The 24,791-nt window shown below is 36.4% G+C and overlaps 1 protein-coding gene across 1 annotated transcript in view; it reads left to right on the top strand.

Moving 5' to 3' along the window:
• Positions 1–11,809, top strand: part of PHIP (pleckstrin homology domain interacting protein) — a 131,839-nt gene extending 120,030 nt beyond the window's left edge. The window contains exons 35-39 of the mRNA XM_034648088.1: positions 1,296–1,448; positions 2,321–2,484; positions 2,937–3,196; positions 3,718–3,915; positions 9,395–11,809. Coding sequence (XP_034503979.1) covers positions 1,296–1,448; positions 2,321–2,484; positions 2,937–3,196; positions 3,718–3,915; positions 9,395–10,032 — 1,413 coding nt within the window. The 3' untranslated portion in view covers positions 10,033–11,809. The remainder of the gene's footprint in view (positions 1–1,295; positions 1,449–2,320; positions 2,485–2,936; positions 3,197–3,717; positions 3,916–9,394) is intronic.
• The last annotated feature ends 12,982 nt before the right edge of the window (positions 11,810–24,791 follow it).

Raw genomic sequence — 24,791 nt, 5'->3', positions numbered from 1 at the left:
CAAAGTACACACTGTCACAACTCACCCAGTATAAGATCATTTGAATAGCCCTATAACCAGTCAGGAAATATAATTTGTAATTAAAAGCTTTCAAAAAAGAAATCTCTTAATTCCAGATGTCCTCGCTGGATAATTCTACCAAATGTTTAAAGAATTAACACAAATTCTACAGTCTCTTCCACAAGATAGATAAGAGACTACTTTTCCACTCATTCTGTGAAACCAGGATAATATCAATATTATCCTGATATTAAAACTGGGCCAATAAAGTACAAAAGAAGAAAATGCAAACATTCTTAATAAAATAGCAAATAGAATTCAACAATATATAGAAATGATTTTATACCATGACCAATAAGGTTTTTATCCAGGGATGTAAGGCTCATTCAGTATTCAAAAATCAGTGTAATTCATCATATTAAAAGAGAAAAATTACATGATCATATCAATTAATGCATTTGAAAAAGCATTTGACAAAATGCAATACCCAAGAATGTACATGTTGGATATGTTATTATAGGGTACAGTCAACATTGCCACAGGAGGAAATGAGTATGGGGCTTAAAAGGAAATTAATTTTGGTCACAGGTCCCAGAGATGTTGTCATTGAATGCCAGTCAGAGCCACAAAGGAAGCATCAGGTTTTGGTCCAGTGGCAGAAGACAGAAGTAAGGGAGATGTTTAAGCCAGAGCCTTTATTGGGGTTTCTATGAGAAAGGCAAAAGAGCAGCGTAAACGCTTTAGGACTGGCTAGTTTGAGTAATTCCAGTGGGCTTTGGCGAATAGGGGTGGTCTCTAGTTGTCTGGTTCCTGACCTTAGGACTATTCAAGGCAGAGGAAATACTGGCTTGGTTTGTTGGAATTAGATAAGGAGATGGTTGGTTTACACATGAAAGATGTGTTCTCAGTGCAGCCCTTTTTGCGATCTGTAAGAATTGGTTCGCCCTGAGAGGCGCAGTCTCTCCTCAGGTCTGTAAGGAGCTCAAAATGTCGGAGCATCAGGAATACAGAAAATAAGAAAATATACTTAATGTAATTAGCCCTATGATGAATGGATGCCAGATACACAAATATTTAATGTAAGAAAATAACACCATTAATGATAAGAAAAAAGAGAGAGGGCATGAAAAAAATAAAAATTATTAGGAAAAAAGGAGCCTTAATGAGGAAAATAAGGGATTATTGAAAGTTCTAGGACTTGTGCTCATCACAGAAATTGTATGTGAATCCCTGTGCTGAGTAGTAATACTTTATGGTAGTTATGTTAATAATACCACCTGTTTTTCTTCTCTTAGGACTACAGAGACATCATTGACACTCCAATGGATTTTGCTACTGTTAGAGAAACTTTAGAGGCTGGGAATTATGAGTCACCAATGGAATTATGTAAAGATGTCAGACTTATTTTTAGCAATTCAAAAGCCTATACACCAAGCAAAAGATCAAGGGTATATAATTAAATTGTTTTTGTTTATGTTTAAATTAAATGAAATCCGAAAAGTAGGTTAAGTAAATGTTGCTTTAATTAAAATTTAGAGCAAAGTTGACTTTCTGTTATGTTCTTAAAGGTATCCTAGTGGAAAAAAGAATTCACATCTTTCTATTTCTTTCCTTCTATAAAATAACAATGATGTCACTAATGTTTAGGAGTGGTTTTCTTGAACACATATCACATACATATTTTCCTGGTATATATTAGGATTATGTGGGCTTAACTTTTCCAGTTGTTTTTTGCATTAGTGGAAGGGAATTTTTGTGCATGACTTATAAAAATGAGTGATGTTATAAATATCATTTACCTCTCTTTGGGCAGACCAGGTGATATATGGAAATGAAATGAAAAAGAACAGATGCTAATCCTAAGTAGCAATGGAGAACAGGTTCAGAACCTCCGGGTTAGTTTCAGTGTGATAGAGTTCATAGGAATTTTGTCTCCATGAGCTATCTGAATTGATATTAGGGCTTTTTTTTAAGAATCTGAAATCTTGAGGGGTGCCTGGCTGGCTCTGTTGATCGAGCATGCAACTCTTCATCTCAGGGTTGTAAGTTTGAGCCCTGTGTTGGGTGTAGAGGTTACTTAAAAAATAAAATCTTCTAAAAAAGAAAAGAATCTGAAACCTTGAAATATTTCTAATCTAATATAAAAATAGTTTAATTGTAAAAATGCTTTAGTTTTGTTCTTCATCCAAAGAGATTGGGAAAAAGTAATGTTTAAATTGTTAAAACTTTTTGCTAGAAAAATACTCAAGGTATATGTTAATACTTACTGAACAAGCATTTTCCTTTGAGGAATGATTAAACACTTTTTTTCTTACCACAGATTTACAGCATGAGTTTGCGCCTATCTGCCTTCTTTGAAGAACACATTAGTTCAGTTTTGTCAGATTATAAATCTGCTCTTCGTTTTCATAAAAGAAATACAATAACCAAAAGGAGGAAGAAAAGAAACAGAAGCAGCTCTGTTTCCAGTAGTGCTGCATCAAGGTATTTGATTTATTTTAAAAAAGCATCAGCTGATCTATAACTTTGTCATCTAAATGATAGAACTCGGTGTTTTTTAATACTTCCTTTACTATTCCCTATATTGCAGAATGATATATTTGACATGCAAGTTCCTAAGATGTGGAGGATTTTTAATCTTTTAACTAAAGCTATACTAGTGTAAGTGCTTAAATTCAAACTGCTAAATCTATACAGTAAAACAGCATTTTTAGGATAGTGATGGCATCATGCTTTCTGTCATATAACTGTAGCATTTATGGCAATCCTTCACTAAATATTCACTTTCAAAGGCTCACAACCATATGAAATCCACTACAAATCTCATATTTTAACATATTTCATAATAGTACAAATATTGAATCCAACAGTATAAAACTATTTTATTCGTCTACATAAAGCTATAAGGATGACTAATGATATTATTTTATTTACAGCCCTGAAAGGAAAAAAAGGACGTTAAAACCCCAGCTAAAGTCAGATATCTCTATCTCTCCATTCTCTACACCTACACGAACAATACCACCACGGCATAATGCCACTCAGATAAATGGTAAAACAGAATCCAGTTCTGTAGTTCGAACCAGAAGCAATCGAGTGGTTGTAGATCCAGTTACCACTGAGCAACCATCTACTTCTTCAGCAGCAAAGACTTTAATTTCAAAAGCTAATACATCTACAATGCCAGGGAAAACAAGTAAGAATCAGTTGTAGTTTCTAAATTGAAGTATATATAATTTTTAAATTTAAGCTTTTATTTTGCCAAATGAGATATCCTGGGTTTTAGTAAATTCCAGCAGACAGTGTTAGTTTTGCTCTCTCTATTGTTTTTGCTCTTTTTTTTTGTTTGTTTTTGTTTCTAATAAGAAAAAATTGAGGCTTAGGAATATCAGTGTAGAATAATGCTTAAAAATGGCAACTCTGATCCAAATTGCCTGAATTTAAATCCTGGTACCCAGACTTGGTAACAGTTTGCCAAGGCTTGCCTTCATAATCTTGAAGCGACTGGACAGCCTCAAAAAGGTCTGAACTGTTAAGAGCTTATTTGTGTATTCCTTTTTCCTGTTTGAAAGTAAATTTCCTAAAGAAGCATTTAGCAACTCCTAGGTTTTATCCTTTTGGCCAATTCAAGCAATTCAGGTTAGAAGTAATCCCAACCTCCTTGCTTGTTTTTAGCTTAAATAACTCTTAGCTTTTAATCTTGTGTGTGTATTTTAGTTCTAGAGAATTCTGTGAAGCATTCCAAAACCTTGAATACTCTTTCAAGCCCTGGTCAATCCAGTATCAGTCATGGCACTAGGAATAATTCTGCAAAAGAAAACATGGAAAAGGAAAAGCCAGTCAAACGTAAAGTGAAATCATCTGTCCTCTCAAAAACATCCACTGTTACAAAGTCAACACCTATCACTGATCAAGGTAAGGTGTTATTTATATCTTTCCAGATGCATAGTAGGTATTTCTTAAAAATGATGCTTTTCGTCAGAGGTAGCATTTATACCCACTTTTTATTAGGTTGCCCATTTAAAAGTCACACATTCTGTACTAGTTGATACATTCAGTGAGACATCTCTTGATTTGCAGCTTTGTGCCCAAAGCAAACTGTATTGTCATTAAACAACGACATGAAAAACTTGCTATATGGAAATCAAAACAAATTCTAGAATCAAAGGTTTTTAATGATGTAAATTACATAGTTCCTGATTTCATTATTACAACACCTTAAAAAGTGTATTTGGGGCGCCTGGGTGGCTCAGTCCATTGAGCATCTGCCTTTGGCTCGGATCATGATCCCAGGATCCTGGGATCGAGTCCCGCATCAGGCTCCCTGCTCAGTGGGGAGACTGCTTCTCCCTGTACCCCCCCCCACTCATGATCTCTCTCTCTCACACACACTCACTCTCAAATACATAAATAAAATCTTTTTTTAAAAAGTGTATTCATGAAGTTTAAATTAAATTGGATTTAATTAACCCAATGTAGCAGTTTTTACTTTTCTAGAAAAATTAAATTCTTTTTTTTTTTTTTTTTTAAAGATTTTATATATTTATTTGACAGAGAGAGACAGCCAGTGAGAGAGGGAACACAAGCAGGGGGAGTGGGAGAGGAAGAAGCAGGCTCATAGTGGAGGAGCCTGATGTGGGGCTCGATCCCATAATGCCGGGATCACGCCCTGAGCTGAAGGCAGACACTTAACGACTGCGCCACCCAGACGCCCCTAGAAAAATTAAATTCTTACATCATAAAATTCAGCACACTGCCCTTCACTAAATAATAACTCATTAGGGTTGTCTACAGCCCAGCCTCTATTCTGTCACAACATTTAACCCTTTAGAGTTAAGCTTCCAGATTCTTTCATCTGCATATTTTCACTGTAAAGTCTTTATGCCTGAAAAAAGGAGAAAGTAACTGATACGATATACCCTGTGACATATTAAAACAATTATGGCTTGTTGGCAATAAGCAGCTCAAGAAAAAGCATTTTGCATCATGACTTCCAAAGTATGCCTAAACAATTTCCTCTTCAATGTTCTCCTCAGCAACCTCTCAAAATTTAATTTTTCTACTGAAACGTTCCCTTTTTGATGAATGGCGATCTACCCCCTACATAAACTTAAAATCAGGGCGTCATCTGGCCTGCTCTTCCAGATCTACTTCACAGTCATTAGTTCTTGTTATTTCTTTTTTTTTATTTTTCATGATTTTTTATTATATTGTTAGTCACCATACAGTACATCCCTGGCTTCCAATGTAAAGCTCGATGATTCATTAGTTGCGTATAACACCCAGTGCACCATGCAATACGTGCCCTCCTTACTACCCATCACCGGTCTATCCCGCTCCCCCACCCCCCTCCCTTCTGAGGCCCCCAGTTTGTTTCTCATAGTCCATAGTCTCTCATGTTTCATTCCCCCTTCTGATTACCCCCCTTTTCTTTATCCCTTTCTTCCCCTACCGATCATCCTAGTTCTTATGTTCCATAGATGAGAGAAATCATATGATAATTGTCTTTCTCTGCTTGACTTATTTCACTTAGCATTATCTCCTCCAGTGCCGTCCATGTTGCAGCAAATGTTGAGAATTCGTTCTTTCTGATAGCTGAGTAATATTCCATTGTATATATGGACCACAGCTTCTTAATCCAGTCATCTGTTGAAGGGCATCTCGGCTCCTTCCACGATTTAGCTATTGTGGACATTGCTGCTGTGAACATTGGGGTGCATATGGCCCTTCTCTTCACTGTGTCTGTATCTTTGGGGTAAACACCCAGTAGTGCAATGGCTGGGTCATAGGGTAGTTCAATTTTTAACTTTTTAAGGGACCTCCACACTGTTTTCCAGAGTGGCTGTACCAACTTGCATTCCCACCAACAATGTAGGAGGGATCCCCTTTCTCCACATCCTCTCCAACAATTGTTGTTTCTTGCCTTGTCTATCTTTGCCATTCTAACTGGCGTAAGGTGGTATCTCAGTGTGGTTTTGATTTGAATTTCCCTGATGGCTAATGATTTTGAACATTTTTTCATGTGTCTGTTAGCCATTTGTATGTCTTCATTGGAAAAGGGTCAGTTCTTGTTATTTCTGCTTCCTTAATATCTCTAAAATCCATTCCTCCTCTCACTTCTGTGTTCTTAATTCAGGCCTACATAATTTCTCACCTGGACTATTGTCCTGGTTTCCTAACTGGTCTTGCTGTCTTGGTTCTGAGCCCTTCCTTACCTGGTCCATCTTCCACATTGTGCAAAAGTGATCTTTCTTATCATTTATCTCTAGTACGTGTTGTCTGCGTGCCCCCCCCCCACACACACACACTTCAAACCCTTCCCTGCTTTCCAATCATATGTGGAATCAGTTTTAATGTTTTTGCTATTATGTAAGACTCTTCATTACTTGGCTGCTGCCTAACATTCAGGCTTTCTTTACTTTTTTCTCCTTTTTATGTGCCAGCTGTCCTACAGCTTGGAAGTCCCTGAATTTACACTACCCTTTTCTTCCTTTGGAATGTCTTTTTTTTCCTCCCAATTTAATGGTTTCCTGTTACCTTTCAAGTCTCACCTTGAAGTAGCATCAACTCCAGGAAGCTTCTTGGGTTCTTTAGACCAAATCAAGCATTTCATCTTTTATGTTCCCAGAACACCCTGTTCATTGCTTTTTGTGGCACTTAGAGTATTCTTCTTTACATGTGTCTATATCCAGTAGAATCTGAACTCTTGTGTTTAATTATTTTTTTCTAATCACCTATACTTAGTATATAATGGACAATAAGTGTTTGAATAAAGAAGCAAATGTGCTCACTTGAGAAACACATGTACTGAATAAGGAAGCAAATGACTTGTATATATGAGTGTTTTGTATTTCTATATTTGCTTCCTTTCTGAACTGAATTAAAAGTTTTGTATAGTTTATTGGCCTTGCTTTTGTCACTTTGAACTCTACATAGATCAAACGTATACAGTGAATTGGTTCTAACATTATGGTAGGGAGGTCCCGTAACCAATTTGATTTAAAAGTTTTGAGTATCACGAATATACAAGAGTTACCAGTACAGTATAGAAATACAATAAGCTAATAAGTTATTAACAGTGACTTATTACATAAATATTGACACCTGTATCAACTATTAGAATCAAGAGACAGTGCTGTCTGATGGAAATACAATATAAACCATGACATATACATGGTTTAAGTTTTCTAGTAGCTATTACATGCAATAATAACAGGTGAAATTACCAATTTTAATAATTTATTTACTCCATTATATCAAAAAATACCATTTCAACATGTAATCAATATTTTAAAATGTACAGTGCTTCGGTATTCACATTTAAATTTAATTAAAAAGTCAGTTCCTCAATTGCATAGCTGTGTTTCAAGTGCTCAATAGCTGCACGTTTAGTAACTACCTTATTGAACATCACAGATCCACAGAGAGCTGCGTTTGTTCTTAACCTTTTTAGTATGTGTATTGCTTTGTAACGTTGATGAAACCTGTAGTTATTTCCCCCAAAAAGGAGTCCTTAAATCATGCTTTAGAATTTCTATAGTGAGTACATGGACTGGATATTTAGGTTCCTTGTCAGTAGTCTTAATGTAAAACAAGATATATAGAACCCTCAGACAGGTTAAGTGTAATTGTGTATTAAAAAATACTTAATTACTTTATTCACACACACACATTTCTCCCTGTTTCCCTTTCTTTCATTATGGCAGAAAACCATTAAAGAAAATTATTTGTACTCTGGGGGTCAGGAAATGAGGGTTTTGCCTTCTCCCTCTGTCTCTGACCTCTTGTGACCTTGATTTTTTTTTCTTAATATTTACGAAGTGTAATTCAAACCTATGACAAAAAAATACCATTATGAAGAAGCATTCTCTTTAAAAGCAGTTTCATCTCTTTATGGATTTCCTCTAGAATATTGCATTGCAGATCACCATCACAACCAAACAAAAGAATCTCAACTTTGAAGGAAAAAGTTAGTGATAATACATGTTTATCACCTTTTTCCTTCATCTGATGGGATAATAGCATTTTTTTTTTTTTTTTAAGATTTTACTTATTTGACAGAGAGAGACACAGCAAGAGAGGGAACACAAGCAGGGGGAGTGGGAGAGGGAGAAGCAGGCTTCCCGCTGAGCAGGGAACCCAATGCAGGGCTCGATCGCAGGACCCTGGGATCATGACCTGAGCGGAAGGCAGACGTTTAACAACTGAGCCACCCAGGCGCCCCCTAATAGCATTTTTTTTTTAACACAGAAGGGCAGTTCATCATGATCTCTAGATCCTGTAGATTTAGAGTCTGACCTCTAGAATTTTCTGATTTTTTTTTTATAAAGCATAATGATCTTTATCGTGGAATTTGTTACAGTTATAATGGTGGCATGCATAATAGATTAGGTTGATAGATGGACTCAGTACTGCTTATGATAATAAATCATTTGCCAATCAATACATAAGGATATAGGACTGTTTCAAAGAGCTTGAGAAGAAAACTGCTGTTTAGTTGTTTATTTCATCCTTTTTCAACAGTTCTGAGAACATAGTAACTTATTTCTACTCTTGTAGTTAGGGTAGATGAAGAATATCAAAGCCATGGTAGTTTTTCTGGAGAATAACTGATGTAAATTATTGCAGTAGATGTACTCTGAAACCTCGTGTGTGATAGGATTAGGAGAGGAGAGCCTTTTTACTTCTGAGGGACATAAGGAAATATTTAGACTGTAAACTCGTTTGTGATACTAGAGAGGATATGATGATTACATCCAAAAAGGGATCAAATAAGAGTAAGAATCATTCCAGTCTTGATAGTCCCTTTTTATTCCATCCCTGGTAGGAAAAAGTGATTAGAGATAAGTAGAAGGGGATGATATGCTTATGTATTCAGAATACCAAGTTAAAATGTCATGGATTTTATATACTTGGATCATTTTCCATACATGAGCTGCTTAAAGGTAGGAATACAGAAAACTTTTTAATGAGGTAAACAATGAAATTCTTTGAGGTTGCTAAGCTCCTTACAAGTATATAGGGTCATTTTGTGTAATGGAAGCAATGCTTTTATATTAGAACATGTAGTAAAGGTAATAGTGGCGTAAGAAACCTTGGCTAATCCCAGCGCGATCATAATTTACAGTATTAACAGGTTATTTATTTGTTCTGAGTTTCTTCCCTCATGTGAGGTCATTAATGATTTCATTGAGGATCTTTCTTCCTCCGTGAGTTTTAAGTAGAAAATAACATCACTAAACTATTAGCCTTTGTTGGTTATTTTTCTCATTTTAGTAAAAACAAAAATTAGAATCGTGTTGTTACGTAAGTATAGCAGTGTCCTTAATGACTAGTTTGAGGGTCAGATAAAAAAACAATTTCATATATTAAGTGTGCTGTTGTTCCTTTTTAGCAGATTGTAAGAACAATGCCCTCGTACCAGGAAGCATTCAAGTAAATGGCCATGGAGGGCAGCCATCCAAACTTGTGAAGAGAGGACCTGGAAGGAAGCCTAAGGTAGAAGTTAATACCAATAGTGGTGAAGTTATACACAAGAAAAGGGGTAGAAAGCCCAAAAAGCTACAGTATGCAAAGCCAGAACATTCAGAGCAAAATAATGTGCATTCAATCCGAGATGAAGTAGTTCCTTCTTCAACATGCAGTTTTCTTTCTGAAACTAATACTATAAAAGAGGATTTGTTACAGAAAAAAAGTCGTGGAGGCAGAAAACCGAAAAGGAAGATGAAGACACAAAAACTAGATTCAGATCTCATAGTTCCTACCAGTGTTAAAATGCTGAGGAGAAGTAACCGAAAAAAGACAGATGATCCTGTGGATGAGGAAGAAGAGTTTGAGGGACTTAAAGGCTCTGAACCCCACATGAGAACTAGAAACCAAGGTCGAAGGACAGCTTTCTATAACGAGGATGATTCTGAAGAGGAGCAAAGGCAGCTGTTGTTCGAAGACACCTCTTTGACTTTTGGAACTTCTAGTAGAGGACGAGTCCGAAAGTTGACTGAAAAAGCAAAAGCTAATTTAATTGGTTGGTAACTTGTACCAAAACATTTTACTTCAAAATCATAAAGCAGGTACAGTTAAGGAACACATAGAACTAAGGCTCTGCTTCCTTGCTGCTATGGTGGATTAGGGAATGTTATGATTTGATTTGCAAAAAAACAAACAAACTTACAAGACACTTCACTTCTTTAAATGAATATATATATATATAAATATATACATATATATATTTTAAATGTTTGCTATTTATTGCCCTTAGATAGGTTATGCATTTCAACATTCATTTCATTCACTGTTTGAAACAAAAGAAATTGAGGACCTATAATGAATTCCCAGTTTATTTCTGGAAAAGACAGTTCTGCTACACTCTTAAGGAGCATAATATTCCTAGTGATAGAGCATTTCATGTTAAAATGAATTATTTTTGACCAAGCCAGGTACATTTCTATTGATACAGAAGTCCTGCCCCTAGGAAGACAGATGTTACCAGAGTAGCAGTAAATTAAGAAGTGTGTTTCCTCTAAAGATAAATATAAAATTCCCACCATTTGATACCCTAAAAACTTTAATTTTAATTATAGAATGTTCATCTACAAAGAATCTAGACAAGGCTTTTGCTGTATTCCATTTCTGCCAAACGTAAGAGAAAATGTACTGATGAAAAGGAAACATATCCACATTGGAAAACATTTGACTGTCTAATTTTTCAGACCTTGATTCTTATATCAATCACTCAATCTCTGTTTATTGTGCCAAAGACTGAGAATCAGTGCAGTGGAAAGCCTGTTTTTGACTGTCAGGACAGCATACACTTTTCAATATTGGAAAGGCTATATATTATTCTAAAGAGCACGTTATTAAAAAGAGTTATGCTGAGATGTATCTTTTTTTGGTACTTAATAGTAGAAAATAATGCACTGGTGGGTCCTTTGACAGAGATGTTTTAGAGAAAATGTTTAAGTGGTTAAAGGATTCAAGGAAAATACAGGAAAAAGGTATGGGATTTGATGTTTACTTGTTGATCTGGATTAATGTTGTTTCTAAACTTTAGACATATCTAATAGGCTAAAATGACTTACAAAGAAATGTGTCTGTGTGTGTATGTGTATATATTGATAAATGGGTATAATTAAATATATATACAAACACATACTTATATACTATTACCCAGGTATAAATTCTTTTTTCAGGATTTTTTAGATAGTGGTAGAATAAAAATAATTTTAAAATGTCATACTTTATAGTTTAATTTTAAGGGGAAGATTGGTTATTTTCAATTATTAAAGGTTAAAATAGGCCAAATCACTTTTTATGCAATCATGTTTTATACAGTGGTCTCATTGCACATTGTGTTTTTTCTGCACTTTTTATGGTATCCTTATCACGCTGGTATGTCAATATACACCCTAAAGAAAAATTCCATTTAATGATTGTGCCTTGTATTCTATTATTTTTTGCATCGTTAGTAAAATTAAGTTGTCTATTGTAAATGATAACTATATGACTTAGGAGAATGTATTGCTATATGTACTGCTATGGAAAAGGAAAGCAGTTATTTATTTGTTTATGGTACAGTTAGTTATTTTATACCTTAAAAACCAACATAAATACCATTTCTATTGTTTAAAAATTATTGTCCATTTTTTAAAAGGTTTAAAGAATGTAGTATTTTCTGAGGACTGGTATGGTACAAAAATGTAACCAAAATTTTCAGAAACTACATTTTTAAAAAGTGAGGATGGGAAAATATGTATCAGCATGACCCTGATGTAGAAAAATAAAGTCTTCAATTGAACCTTGGCAAAATACATTACAGAATTATTTCTTTACTTATTTCTGATAGGGATAAATGTTAGCCGTCATTTAATTGTATTGAAGAACAATGGAAAGTGATGCATTTGGGCTTTTTAGATCATTTGTAACTAAATTTGTACAGAAATCCTCCTGTGAAATTAAGTAAACCATTTTCCAGATCTTAACTGGATTGCTGTGATTTTGCAGTTGAGAAATAATTTCAAATTTTTCAGGTTTTTTGTATATTTATTTTTTTCTAACAAATATATTTAACTATATAATTAAAATTCAGTAGTTAAAACTCTTCATAATGCAGAAATGGATGGCTTGGTTGTATAGTAAAATGAGTCTTTCAGTTACACCATTATTGAGAATAATGTGTATGTTTGAGATTTAAGTCATTAAAGTAATGTGTTGCTTTTGAAGGCAATCTATTTGAAACATGTAATTTCCTGATGTTATCTGCATTGTGTTGGAAAAAAATAATAGACTATAATTCCATTTTTGTAAAAATGATGTGTACAGTTTTAAGGTGTGTACAGAAAAAGGAAGAGCGTACACAGTCTTAGAGTGGAATATACCTCTAGTACAATGTATGGATTAGTTCTAACTCTTGAGCAAAGACATGAGTATTTACCATCTTACTGCAACAAGTAAATGTACTGTTCCTGTTCTAAAGACACTGTATATTTATGACCTTATTTGGACATCATTAGACACTGGTTTCTTAGTAAAGCAAAAACAACTTGGATTCAGATTCTTTGTAACTGAAACACTTAAAAATATATTAGTAATACCAGATATATTTAGATTTTATATTTTTATAATTTAGCTTCTATACATTACAGAAGTTGAATTGAGAAATTTAAGTCGTCATCATATTTTTGTTCTGTTTGACCAAATATCAAAAAATATTGGAAAAATATCCTCTTTGAGACAATGACACCATGTATGTACTCTTTGTAGGCCAAAAGGAAATGTTGGCAGTTATCTTAGGTGAGCAATAAAAACCTCAAGTTTATTGAGTTTCAGAAATATAACTTGTTACATACATGGAAAATATAAATCAATTTATATATTTTTAAGTACCTAACCCTAATATCCTCTCCCTCCACCCCAACAGTCTCCAGTCCCAATCAAATCTTATAAAGTTATAAAATGTTGCAAATGAGCGGTTTAAACATTCAATTTAATTACAGCCTCACAACTCTGGGCAATAGATATATACCTTCTTAAAATTTTTATCCTTTGCAATCTGCTATTATGTCATTAGACTGTTTTCTGCATAAATTTATGTACTAAAGATTTGTTGGTCTTGTTTCCATTGTTTTTATTATTGGCACAGCTTCACCACAAATTCGAAGACTATTTGTTAACATTATTATGAAAGTATCTCCCTCCTTAAATTAAATTAGAATAATTGTGGGCTTAAACATGTCACATCTGAGATATGAGTTTGGCTGAATTTAGTATCCCTTGGAAGTGAATTGCCTAAGATAGACTGGTCTGCAAACCGGTCTTCATGCAGCAGTGTGTTAACATCTAGAACTGCTCCTTATCTGCACTGTAGTATATTAATCAGACGTTTTAACAAATGTATTCAAATAACATTTTGCTTATGTGATAGTCACAATTTACATGTTTTAAAATCTGACTTATAAATTAGTTCCTCTGGTTAATAGTATTTAATTCTAGCATTCCATTTTATCTATACATACCTATGTATCTCTCACGTGACAACTGGAAGCAATTTTGATTTTGTTTTCTATTCAATGAAAACAAATTGTTATTCTGAATGTTTTTGTTCATCTGAAATTTATTTTTGAGTAGGTTGAAAGGACCAAGATACTTGAGAGTTTAAAGGGCTATAAGCATTCTCCTTATATGCAGGAAATAGGTGATTTTAAAAGTCATAAAAGGGGCAGTACTTTTATGTTCTGTGAATTACCCCCATACTAAGAAAGTATTTAAGAAAGTATTTTTTACATAACAGGTTCTGATGTGATTTAGTTATATTTAGGTGAGAATTTATTTTCCTATTAAAATTAGAAAAATACACCTTTTCCTTACTTTCCTCCTTGCACTTGCCCTCAGTTCCCCAAATTTCCATGTGATTTGAACTAAATACTACATTTACTAAGAAACTACTTATATTCTTAATTACACTGAGCTAAGCACTACAGATGAGGTTTTGTACTGTGTACAGTAACCAAGAAGAGGTCAGATTGAGTCAGAAGACAAGTACCGCTTTGACGCTCCAGAGGTAAATCTTGTACACACTGCAGTGAAACAATTAGAAAATATTATGAGCTATAAATATATATGATTTTTAGTTTTGATAGCTCTGTGTTGAAATACTTTTTTAATGCAGATAAAATCATCAGGAAATTAACCTTTATATGGCACAAACCAAATAACAATATACATAATAGTGGGTGGCTATGAGTTTCTACATTTAAGGAGCTAAGAGAGTAGGTTTGAGATGATAGAGTACACACGATACGATGCAGAGAGGCACACACATGCTCATTACTTTTAAGATTGTGTGTGATGATTAATCACAATGGTAAACTATAAATTGAGGCAAAATACAAAGTTACATTTTTGGACCATATTAAAACTGCAAGAAGATGAGGTCTTTATTAAAGATCTTTTAGAAAACTGTTAAATCCTGTCACATGATATTTAGACATGTAGAATGTAGCTCAATTTCTTAAAAGTAACTGACCTAGAGGGTTAAAGTTGAAACTGACACATTTTCAAATTAAAATTATACTTATTTTGTACAGAAAACAATGTTAAACACAAGCAAATCTGTTGTATGTAATAAGTAACACAGAGTTTAAAGACAAATTATTTAGCTTTATTGAGGTTTTTGTTTTTTTCCTCCCAGAAACCTGGAGTATCATGTTATAAACGGCAGTCTCACACCAGAATAGCAGTGCCCTTTCTTTTTGTACATATTGATTGGACCTTTCTTTACTGTTATGTGGACACTTTCTATGTTAGTTTTGATGCATAATTCTTTGAATCCTTTTATACAAACTAGAATGTATGTGTAAGAATTCCTGTCCCTGCAATGTAGTAACTACAAACTTATTTTTAAATAAATAGAAAACTTGTTTTTCTAAGCTATTTTGTAGAGCCTCCTGATTTATTTGCTTTGCTTTTTTTTCTTTTGGGTAACACAGAAGCACTCAGTACATCATTTCAACAGGCACTGTACCAAAGAAGCTATTATGTAATTGCCCTATTTAGCAAAATGTTAAAATCACTAGCCAGTTAAAGGTGTGTGAGTATCCTAATTCCAAAATAACCAAAGGTTGAAAATAAGTCACTTGCCTTCCTTTTTTTTTTTTTAAGGTTTTATTTATTTGAGAGAGAGCATGTGCACATGCAAGCCTTAGTGAGCAAAGGGAGGAGTAGAGGGAGAGAGAATTTCAAGGAGGCTCCGTGCTGAGTGGAGCCCGACTTGAGACGTGATCTCACCACCCTGAGATCATGACCTGAGCTGAAACCAAGAGTCTGTCACTTAACCGACAGCCACGCAGGCACCCCAAGTCACTTGGCCTTTTAATGTGTACATTTAATAAAAATTTCATTAATTCATTATGTGCAAGTTACTATACTGGGTGATAAATACATTCGGATATTTCTAAAAGATAATTCAAAGAAACAGTTTGTGTATTTTTTTCAAAATGTGAAAATGTCTACCAAAAAAATGGAATGTCGAAAAATTTCACTTGTTAAGCAGTTATACAAAATAAGATTTGTGAAAGCATTGCTGTTTTCCTAGAAGCTTGTTCAGATTGGCATACATTGTTGACTTCCTAAGAATTCTAATTTTAATAAAAAAAGGCATAAGGCTATAATAAATGACAGTTCAGATTAAGCAGATAACAGGATGATTTGTGATTTTGTCCCTAAGAAATTTTTTTTAAATGACTATATAAAATAAATTTCTAAGTTGAGGAAAGTAGGTAAACATTCCTGGAGTACCTTTTCTTTTTTTTTTTTCCCTCTCTCTAAACTAAGCTGATACTAATACCCAGTATGTACTTAGAAGAACCGGTCAAGAAAAATTTCGTTTTCAGCAACCACTTTTTACTGGTTTCTCTTTTGTAATAACATCAACTTTTTCTTTGAGCCTATTTCCCTATTATTTAAGGACAGTAAGATTAAAAACCGAAGCACAAGACTTCTATCCCTTGCAATATATACCTTGTAATTTTTTTGCACTAACCACGTTTACAGAATGTTGATTGCTCTTGGGTTTTGTTTTGTTTTTTAAGATTTTATTTATTTATTTGACAGAGAGCCAGCCAGCGAGAGAGGGAACACATGCAGGGGGAGTGGGAGAGGAAGAAGCAGGCTTCCCTCTGAGCGGGGAGCCCGATGCAGTGCTAGCTCCAGCTCAATAGGACGACCCTGGGATCAGGCCCTGAGCAGACGCTTAACGACTGAGTCACCCCGGCACCCCATGCTCTTGGGTTTGTTTGGAAAAAGAGCAGTAGAAAGGATTCGATGAAATAATTTTCTGCCTAATCAGCTAGACATGGTAGCAGCAGTGTAATGGAATGAACTAAGCTTAGAGTTGAGTCCTCTCTTAACAGCTTCACTTTCTTCATCTGTAAAGTTTTTTAAAAAATAGATAATCTGCAACGTCCAATTCATTTCAAATAGTCATTGATTATTTCTCATTTGTATACTGTCCCTTGTACTTGTGGTTCAATCTTGACTTTTCTCTTTATAAATAAAATAATGCCATTTTATGTTTAACTTTCAGGCAAGCCGTATCTTTTGGCCATAACCTGATTGTAGCAAGTGCAAGATCTTCTGAACCTTTAGAAAAAGAAGTTTTGAGTTGCAATATTTGTTGACACTAATAGAAAGTACTAAAGTTTGTGATTTTCCCAGGGCCTTCTGGGAAGACTCAAAGATAGTTTCTGTATAGAACACATCTTGAAATTTTTATTTTAGGATTCAATTTTGGGAAAGCAAAATCAAAAGTTTTCAGAGGAGATTTAATCACTCCATTAAGACAGGATCATGGGGGCCTGAGAATTAATAGTTGAGTTTCCCCCTTAATAAAAGTGAAATAAAATATTTTTTAAAAAAACATAGAAAACAGAACAATTTCAAGGCAACACATCTTTCACAAGTGGGACACTTATTTTTGTCTTTGTTTTAATAATCAAGGACATTATAAAGTCAAAACAAAGCCAAGCAAATTATTCAGATGAGATAGGGAAAATCTAAGTGGATTATACAGAAGTTGAAGAGCAATTTAGTCTTCTTTTGGCTCTTTAAGAGCAATATATTATTTTAATGGAGAACACCAAGTTCTAGTTTGGTAGTGACGCAGTCTTTAACAGTAAAGTTTTCACACCCTCTACCAGCCCCTTCCTTTTCTTGTGAATAAGTGCATCAAAAACTGGGGGAGTTTGCCAATTTTTCTAGTACATTTTGTAAGTTTCTTTTCAGGCTCTTCTAGACCTTCAAGTTTCTCATATTTTGGAACAAATAGACACCTCAGGAAAAACACTGTCCTTGAAAAACAAACTCATTCTGTTATCTTGATACTTAATTGTATTTTTCTGTCAGTATTCCTGGTCTCAGCTACATGTGTTAATTACAAATTTTAAGCAATGTAACTATTTCACTGAGAAAACTCAAAGGAAAGAAATTGAAAACTGTCAAATGGAAGCATTTTTGCAGACTAGCAAAGCTCATGAATACACATAACTTTGAAACCTTAAAGTTGCAAAAATGAACATGTCCGTTAAATACATAACCCAAAAATAGCCATCCATAGTATATAAATACAAGAAGCAAAAGTAAATAAAATTACGCTGAGTGAGCAATATTTCAGTATTGAATCTTAAAATTAAATAGGTATCCAATGATTACCCATTAATTAATATTAGTCCAAAGTTTTAAGTTACCTGAGGATCTTGGAAGTTATATTCAAGCTGACATACTATGAAATATAATTACTATTATACAAACATTTGTCAGAATCATGATTCAATTTGAAGACATTTTATATATATATATTTAAAGATTTTATTTATTTATTCGACAGAGAGAGAGACAGCCAGCGAGAGAGGGAACACAAGCCGGGGGAGTGGGAGAGGAAGAAGCAGGCTCATAGCGGAAGAGCCTGATGTGGGGCTCGATCCCATAACGCTGCGATCACGCCCTGAGCCGAAGGCAGACACTTAACTGCTGTGCCACCCAGGCGCCCCTAAGACATTTTATATTTTTTATTCTTAATATTACATAAGCAATGTTAGTTTATCTAGTAGTAGACCAGCACTGGAAATTTAAGGGCTTCAGATTAACTTGTCTCTTAAGCAAGCCCAATCTTCATTTTAAAAATAAAATGTATTCTTGGATTATACTCCATACTTATATGGAAAAGACAGCCATTATTTATTTAAATTTTTAAATAATTTTAATAACCAAAATTATTTAATCAGCTTTATTTACCCAAAGATTCACCTTAATTATATGAACTGAGGCTCTTAAAATGTTTGTGAGCTACTTGTTTTTGTAAGAGAGATTCTTACTAATGTCTCTTACAAATACTAGAAAAAACCTGGGTGGGGAGGATGTGGTTTCCAATTACCATATTATAATATTTTAAATGCCCAGTTTTCAACAAAAAATTGAGGTATGTGAAGAAGAAGTTATGGCTATTCACAGGAAGGTAGTGAGATCGCTGGATTAGATACAAAACCGTGTTTTACAGACCAATATGATAACTTTGTAGTTTTTCCAGTAAACAGAAAGTATTTTTAACTCCACTGGATAAAATCTACAAGTTAACATGTAACTTTACTTGATTTGGGTGGGACCAAAATTTTTAAAATTTCAAAGTTTTAACCAAAATCTTAAACGTCATTGGAAAGGACTTCATAGACTCAGCTAAATCACTGCACCCACACTTATGAAACAGATCATTTCTTCAAGTTTTGTGCTGTTTTCATGATACGAGGACAACCGTATTAAACCTGTCATATTTATCCAAAGAAACAATAAACATATATGCCACTTTGCTCTAGATAGAGCCCTACCCTAAAGACTCCGAGGTCCCAGTTTTGTTTTTTCGAGTCATTAAAATTCGCTAATCCCCATGGTGACCAATTTCCTCTCTGAGTCAGCCTTCCTCACTTATTAAGACCACTTAAAAGCTTGTCTGGAATGTATTTCTCTGTCATTACTATTTTGAAACCAAGGAATGCTCATTAAACTCATAGCAGAGTAGCCATTTTATAAAATAGAGTGACATTATTTCATCAGTTATCAAACTACAATTAATAAATAAGCTTGCTATATAAAAACAGTGTAAAACTTGGAGCAAGTTAAGTTCTTCTCTCCCTCTTCAGACATGCCACTGAATGAACAAATTCTAGCTTTTTTCTAACCATTCTGACCATCTCTTTTGTGACTTTTTTCACTTAAATACAGACTATTCTATCTCAGCTGTCTTTGCAAACTGCATGTACTCAAGTGCCAAATTCATACTGATAGTAAGATCGTTAATGCACTAATTAAACACTATATGCCAAGTACTCTTTTACATTCTTTACATATAGTAGCTCTTTTATTAAGATTGCATTTTTAAGTAATCTCTACACCCAACGTGGGGCTCTAATTTACAACCCCAAGCTCAAGAGTCGCATGCTCTACCAACCGAGCCAGCCAGACGCCCCCATTTCATAGCTCTTTTAGAATGGAGAACAGTTTTATGAGTTAGATACAATTATTATTCCCATGTTACATTAAGGAAATTAAAAAGCACAGGAATTAAGTAACTTGCTCTCTACTCCAAAATGAGTTGACTGGGTTAATGGTTCTATATATGATTTATAATATTGGCTCTAAAGGCAATTCTTGCTAAGATTGGGTCTTATTGCAAAAGGCCATTATACAGGCCACCAAAAGGGCCTGCTTGTCATACCCGTCATCATTTTCTGATATCTTGCATTTAAAAAAACCACCAATCTGTCATGGATCACATTAATTTTAATTGAATCCCCAACAATATATTTCTAGACATATGTTGGTCCAAGTCCTCTAAGAAGTACATGCCAAGATGGGATTAAAACTGGAAGGGTTTGAATAAAGGAAATGCCTGTGAAAGAAAATTGGGAGGGAGCTAGGAAAAGCTGAGCTCCATCAGATGCAATGTAAGTGTGACCCTAAATGAACGAGAGAGAGGAAAGCATCTTTGCTGTCTAAGGAAGACTCAGCAGGACAAGCGGGGAGTCCTTGAACCAATGTTGACCACCAGAAGAGTCCCCCCTCTCCCAGGTAAGTGTGCACCTGCTTCAGTATCCCTTCATGCCCAATAGTGGCAGGAAGCAGCCTCAGGAAGTTGAATCCATGGCACAGACGCAGCGATGGCGCTCAGAGTGTAGTTTTCATGTAGAAACATGGAAGCATTGTGCAAAGCCCCGGTCTATTAAGCTCCCTACAGACGGAGTTCTTAAGGCACATTCTCATGGCCACTACAATATGCTCGAGAGCCGAAGAGCTTTTGACTTTAGTCGTAAGGTCAGTGTAACATTTTTGCTTAATTATCGCCATCACTTACAAACTCTTGATGTATTACATTGTTAGGAATGCAGACTCACAGTCCTTGAATAATTTTCTCAGGTAATCTGAGTTGTTCATAACTTAATTCATGATGTGCAACCCAGTACCCAATGATCCATGTGCTGTGGTCAGAAGTTCATATAGGAAGCATGATAACAATTCTGTCTATAATGCCTAAGACATAAAAACTATAAATTACTATTAATTAGTATCAAAATTTATTCAGCTTATTAAGCCAAATGTCATAATTACCTAATAAAGGGGTTGTTCCATCATTACATATGGGCAATGGATGATTCACTGGAAATATTGAGAGCAATTCTATCCATGCGTATTTCACAGAAAGCTTTGAAATTGTTTAGGAGTGTTGCCTTTAATTTTTTACGATACAGGTCTTCAACCAGGAGACTCGCAGAAATGGAATTTAGGCAAGACAGCCTCATACACACTAGACATAATACAGAAATGTCAGATTATAACTGCATAAACAGACCTTTGCAGCCTGACAATTTTTTTTTTTTGTCATACAGTTTGAATGCCTACCAATAGCCCTGGTGTACAAAAGCTAGACATTTTATTTTAGAAACATGAAAGCATTGTACAAATAATTTTAATGTACAAATAATTTTATTGTGATACCAAAACTCAGGTGATGGCTCATCTTCAAAATTAAGATTCATTTCAGTCAAGACTTTAAAGAAGTTACCCTCTGGGTTAAAAGTTTTATAATTTTTGTCAGCTGAGGGGCGAGTTAAGAGACACCCTTTCTCTTGGGGTTTGAGAAAATTTTTCAATGTTCTCTTACAAGTTATTAATCACCCAGGAGCTAGCTAATAAATGTACTAATTTATTGATCCCTAGTTAAAGCAAGTTTCTTTTAATTTAGAGGAATTGTGGGCGCCTGGCTGGCTAGGTTGGTTAAGCATCAGACTCTTGGTTTTGGCTCAGGTCCTAATCTCAGGGATCAGAGATGGGTTCCATGCTCATCAGGGAGTCTGCTGCTCTCTTCTTCTTTTGCCCCTCCCCCCTCAAATAAATCTTAATTTATTTAATCTTAAATTAATAAATCTTAATTTAGAGGAATGGTTAAAAAATGGTCTATATTACAAACCAAATTTTATTTTGGAATACTGCTTGTGACTCAAGTATTTTGGCATACTGTAATATTGCAAAATTACAAATATTGCTTCTACGCTCTGTCGTCTCATGCTTACTAAGGAGCAGCTAGAAAGTGTCAAAAGATTGAGAATATATCATCTGCTCATTCCTATTTGCTTCTCCCTATTTTACTTGCTATTTTACTTAATATCAGCATTTTTCCAAGAAATCTAATAAATGCCCATTTTTAATCCTTTGACAGAAATAGTTGAAATATTGCTAAAGAAAAAAAGAGGAGTTTCACTTTAAATATGTGTTAATTAGTTTGTCCTCATCAATTTTTGGCATAAACTCTGTTTTATTTTTTTCTGTACTTCACTAATGTATAATTGACAAATAAAAGTTGTATACATTTAAGGTGTTAATGTGATGGTTTGATATATACAGTTTTCTTTAACAAATTCTCTTTAACAGAGTTAAAGCCTGGGTGCTCTCTAATATCTTTTTCCTTCATTTTTGGTGGCATATTCCTTATCTCTTTGTATGACAATAATCTTATAGTGTTTTCAAAATTTATTCATGTTTTTACACAAGATATAATTCATTTATTTTCACTGATGTATATAACACTTACTGTGTGAACATATAACGATCTAATCATTCTGTTGCCAGTAGGTGTGGTGGTTCTTTCTAGCTTTTTGCTATTATGGACATCATTTCCTGTGTTTGCTTTTGTCCCACAACAGCCCATCCCCCGCACTGTCTCTGGGCAGCATGTGTGTGTGTGTGTGTGTGTGTGTTTGTGTTTAGTAAATCCAATTCTGAGCATACGACTTTTTTACTTGAAAATCCTTCATCCTGCTTGGCATAACCACCTGGAACAGTATTTCAGATCGGCCTGGAATGATATCAAGATAAGTATAGTCAACTGACCCATTCCTTTCGAGGATACACATCAAAATAGCCGTGTGGCACAGGGAGTTTGCCACTTCTCTTTCTTTTTGTCACCAGAACCTGAAACCGCCATAGAAACGTAAAGATGCATGGAAATTAAGATGGACACACTAGTGCTTCAGCAAGACTTGACTTTCAACTGAGCACATTTTTCTCTTCCTCATTCTTAAAACCTCTTCCTCCCTCCACTTGTTTTTCTGTAGGATCCTTTGTTCCAGGAACTTGGCTAAGATACTGATATTTCGCTGACCTCAATGTGCACTGAGTAAGGAGACTTGGATGGCCGGCTCGAGTGCTAGTCATGAGACCACCTTGAAAGACCTGATGAACGTGGCTGGCAGCACTTCCCAGGTTCCTGTTGAAACAGCCCAGGGCCTATATTTTCCAATAAAACCCTTCAACCTTTTACGCTGGGCGGGTCTGCAGTTTTGTAGGCATTAGCGTGTTGCAGCCTCCATGGCTTGGCAAACTAATAAAACTATTGTTCCTCTTTACTCCCAAACTCTGTCTTCATGTCATCTTTTGGTTCTAGATCAAGAGGTCGGGTTTAGACCATGAACCTATCCTGTCCCTCCCTAGCTGGCACTGCAGATATCAGATGTGGGAATGTAAAAATGAATCTCTCAACACCACAGTTTTCTAAGAAGAATTACACACACACACACACACACACACACACACACACACACCCTCCTCTGGGAGGCTGGCCCAGAAAAAGCTGCCATGGTGAAAAAAGCCCGGGAAGAGTCAAATGTCCCTGGTCTTCAACGACGGTTCTGCCATTTATGAACTGTCAAGTCACTTAACTTCCTGAGTCTCTTTGCACAGCAACAACAAACAGGCGTTATGATTCCCGAATGGTATATAAGATCAAATAAAACCTCCATTTATTCCACAGCACCTTCTATGTCCCAGTCACTACACTAGGTCCAGACATGAAACACATGGCCCTTGTCCTAAAAGAGCTCAGCAGGCTGGAGAGTGGTTCTCGGAGGCACATGGGAATCACCTGGAAGGTGATTTTTAAAAATATGAATGCCTGAGTTCCCTGCCTCCTGGTCATGTGACATTGGACACCTTTCTTAAGCTCCCAGTCTATACCCCACCTGTATGATGGAGATAACAGAAGCTACTTCATAGGGTAGTTGTAAGTAATAATTCGTAACACCTGCTTCATCGTGTGCCTGGTGCAGAGTACTGGGTGACATACTGCTGCAAGTGGGCTGGGAAGAGTAAGTGACTGCACAGCTAGAGTAGTGATCTTTGCTACAATGGAGACGTGCGGGTGCTCTGAAGCCCCAAGAGGGTCATCTAACTCAGCTGGGACGCCATCTCCGAAGGTATAATGTCAGAGCCCAGTTTTCAACTCAAAGACGAGTAAATTAGCCAGACAAGCCCAGGGGGCAATTGGGATGAGGAATATCCATGAGAAGGGAGTTGTTCAATTCTCCTGGAGCATACAAGGAGGGATGAGACTGGGGAAAGCACGAGGCCAGATCCTGAGGGGCCTCTGAAAGCACGCAGAGGGGGTTGGCCTCTGTGCCGCTGTCCATCAGAAGCCACCAAAAGGTTTTAAACTAGGAAGCACGCGATCAGAGTTGCGTTTAAGTTAGGTCACTGAGTCCTGATGTGGATTTGAGGGGATCAGATTTTGAAACTGGAGTGGGGTGATCAGTGGGACCGGGGCCCTCGTGTCAGGCTATTGTAATAGGAACAGTGTAGGAGCCGGAAGGGGTTGGGGATGGGCAAAATCTACAGCTCCTGGCGGTATAAGTAGGTTGAGGGATGCGGAGGTCACAAAAGCCATCCTGCCTCTTGGCACTAACGGTGGGCAAAGGAGGGCAGGGCCGAGACCTAGCACGGCGGCTCAGGGCACGAGATGGAGCTCCGAGCGGACAACTGTAGATTCCGTGCAGGGCGCAAGTCTGAACTGGCCGCAGGCGCGCGGGCGCAGAAGGTCGGCTTAGAGCCTCCGGCGGCGGCGCCTTAGCCAGCTAACGCCCCCAGCGGAGTGCGCGCGGCCGTTCTCTGCGCAGCGCGCTCCCGCGGCCGTGCGCGGGCCGCGCGGCCGGGGGAGCACGGGCTTCGTGCCTGCCGTCCCTGCCGTCCCCGCCGTCCCCGCCGTCCCCGCCGTCCCCGCCGTTCCCGCCGGCGTCGCCGGCGCCCCACCCCGAGGCGAGGAGCTGGTGTCCGGACCTGACCGCACGGGGCGGAGGTTGGGGGTCCGCCGGGAAGCCCCGTATCCCGGCTTCCTCAGGGAGCGGTGCCGCGTGCGGACCGAGACCCCGGGCGAGAGCGCGGGCCGCGCGAGGAGCCTCCTGTCCCGGGCTCCCGGAGCAGGA

This window comes from Ailuropoda melanoleuca, chromosome 19 (assembly GCF_002007445.2).
Source record: "Ailuropoda melanoleuca isolate Jingjing chromosome 19, ASM200744v2, whole genome shotgun sequence".
Taxonomy (NCBI): domain Eukaryota; kingdom Metazoa; phylum Chordata; class Mammalia; order Carnivora; family Ursidae; genus Ailuropoda; species Ailuropoda melanoleuca.
Note: the sequence above shows the minus strand (reverse complement) of the source record. Positions and strands in the feature narration are given on the sequence as shown.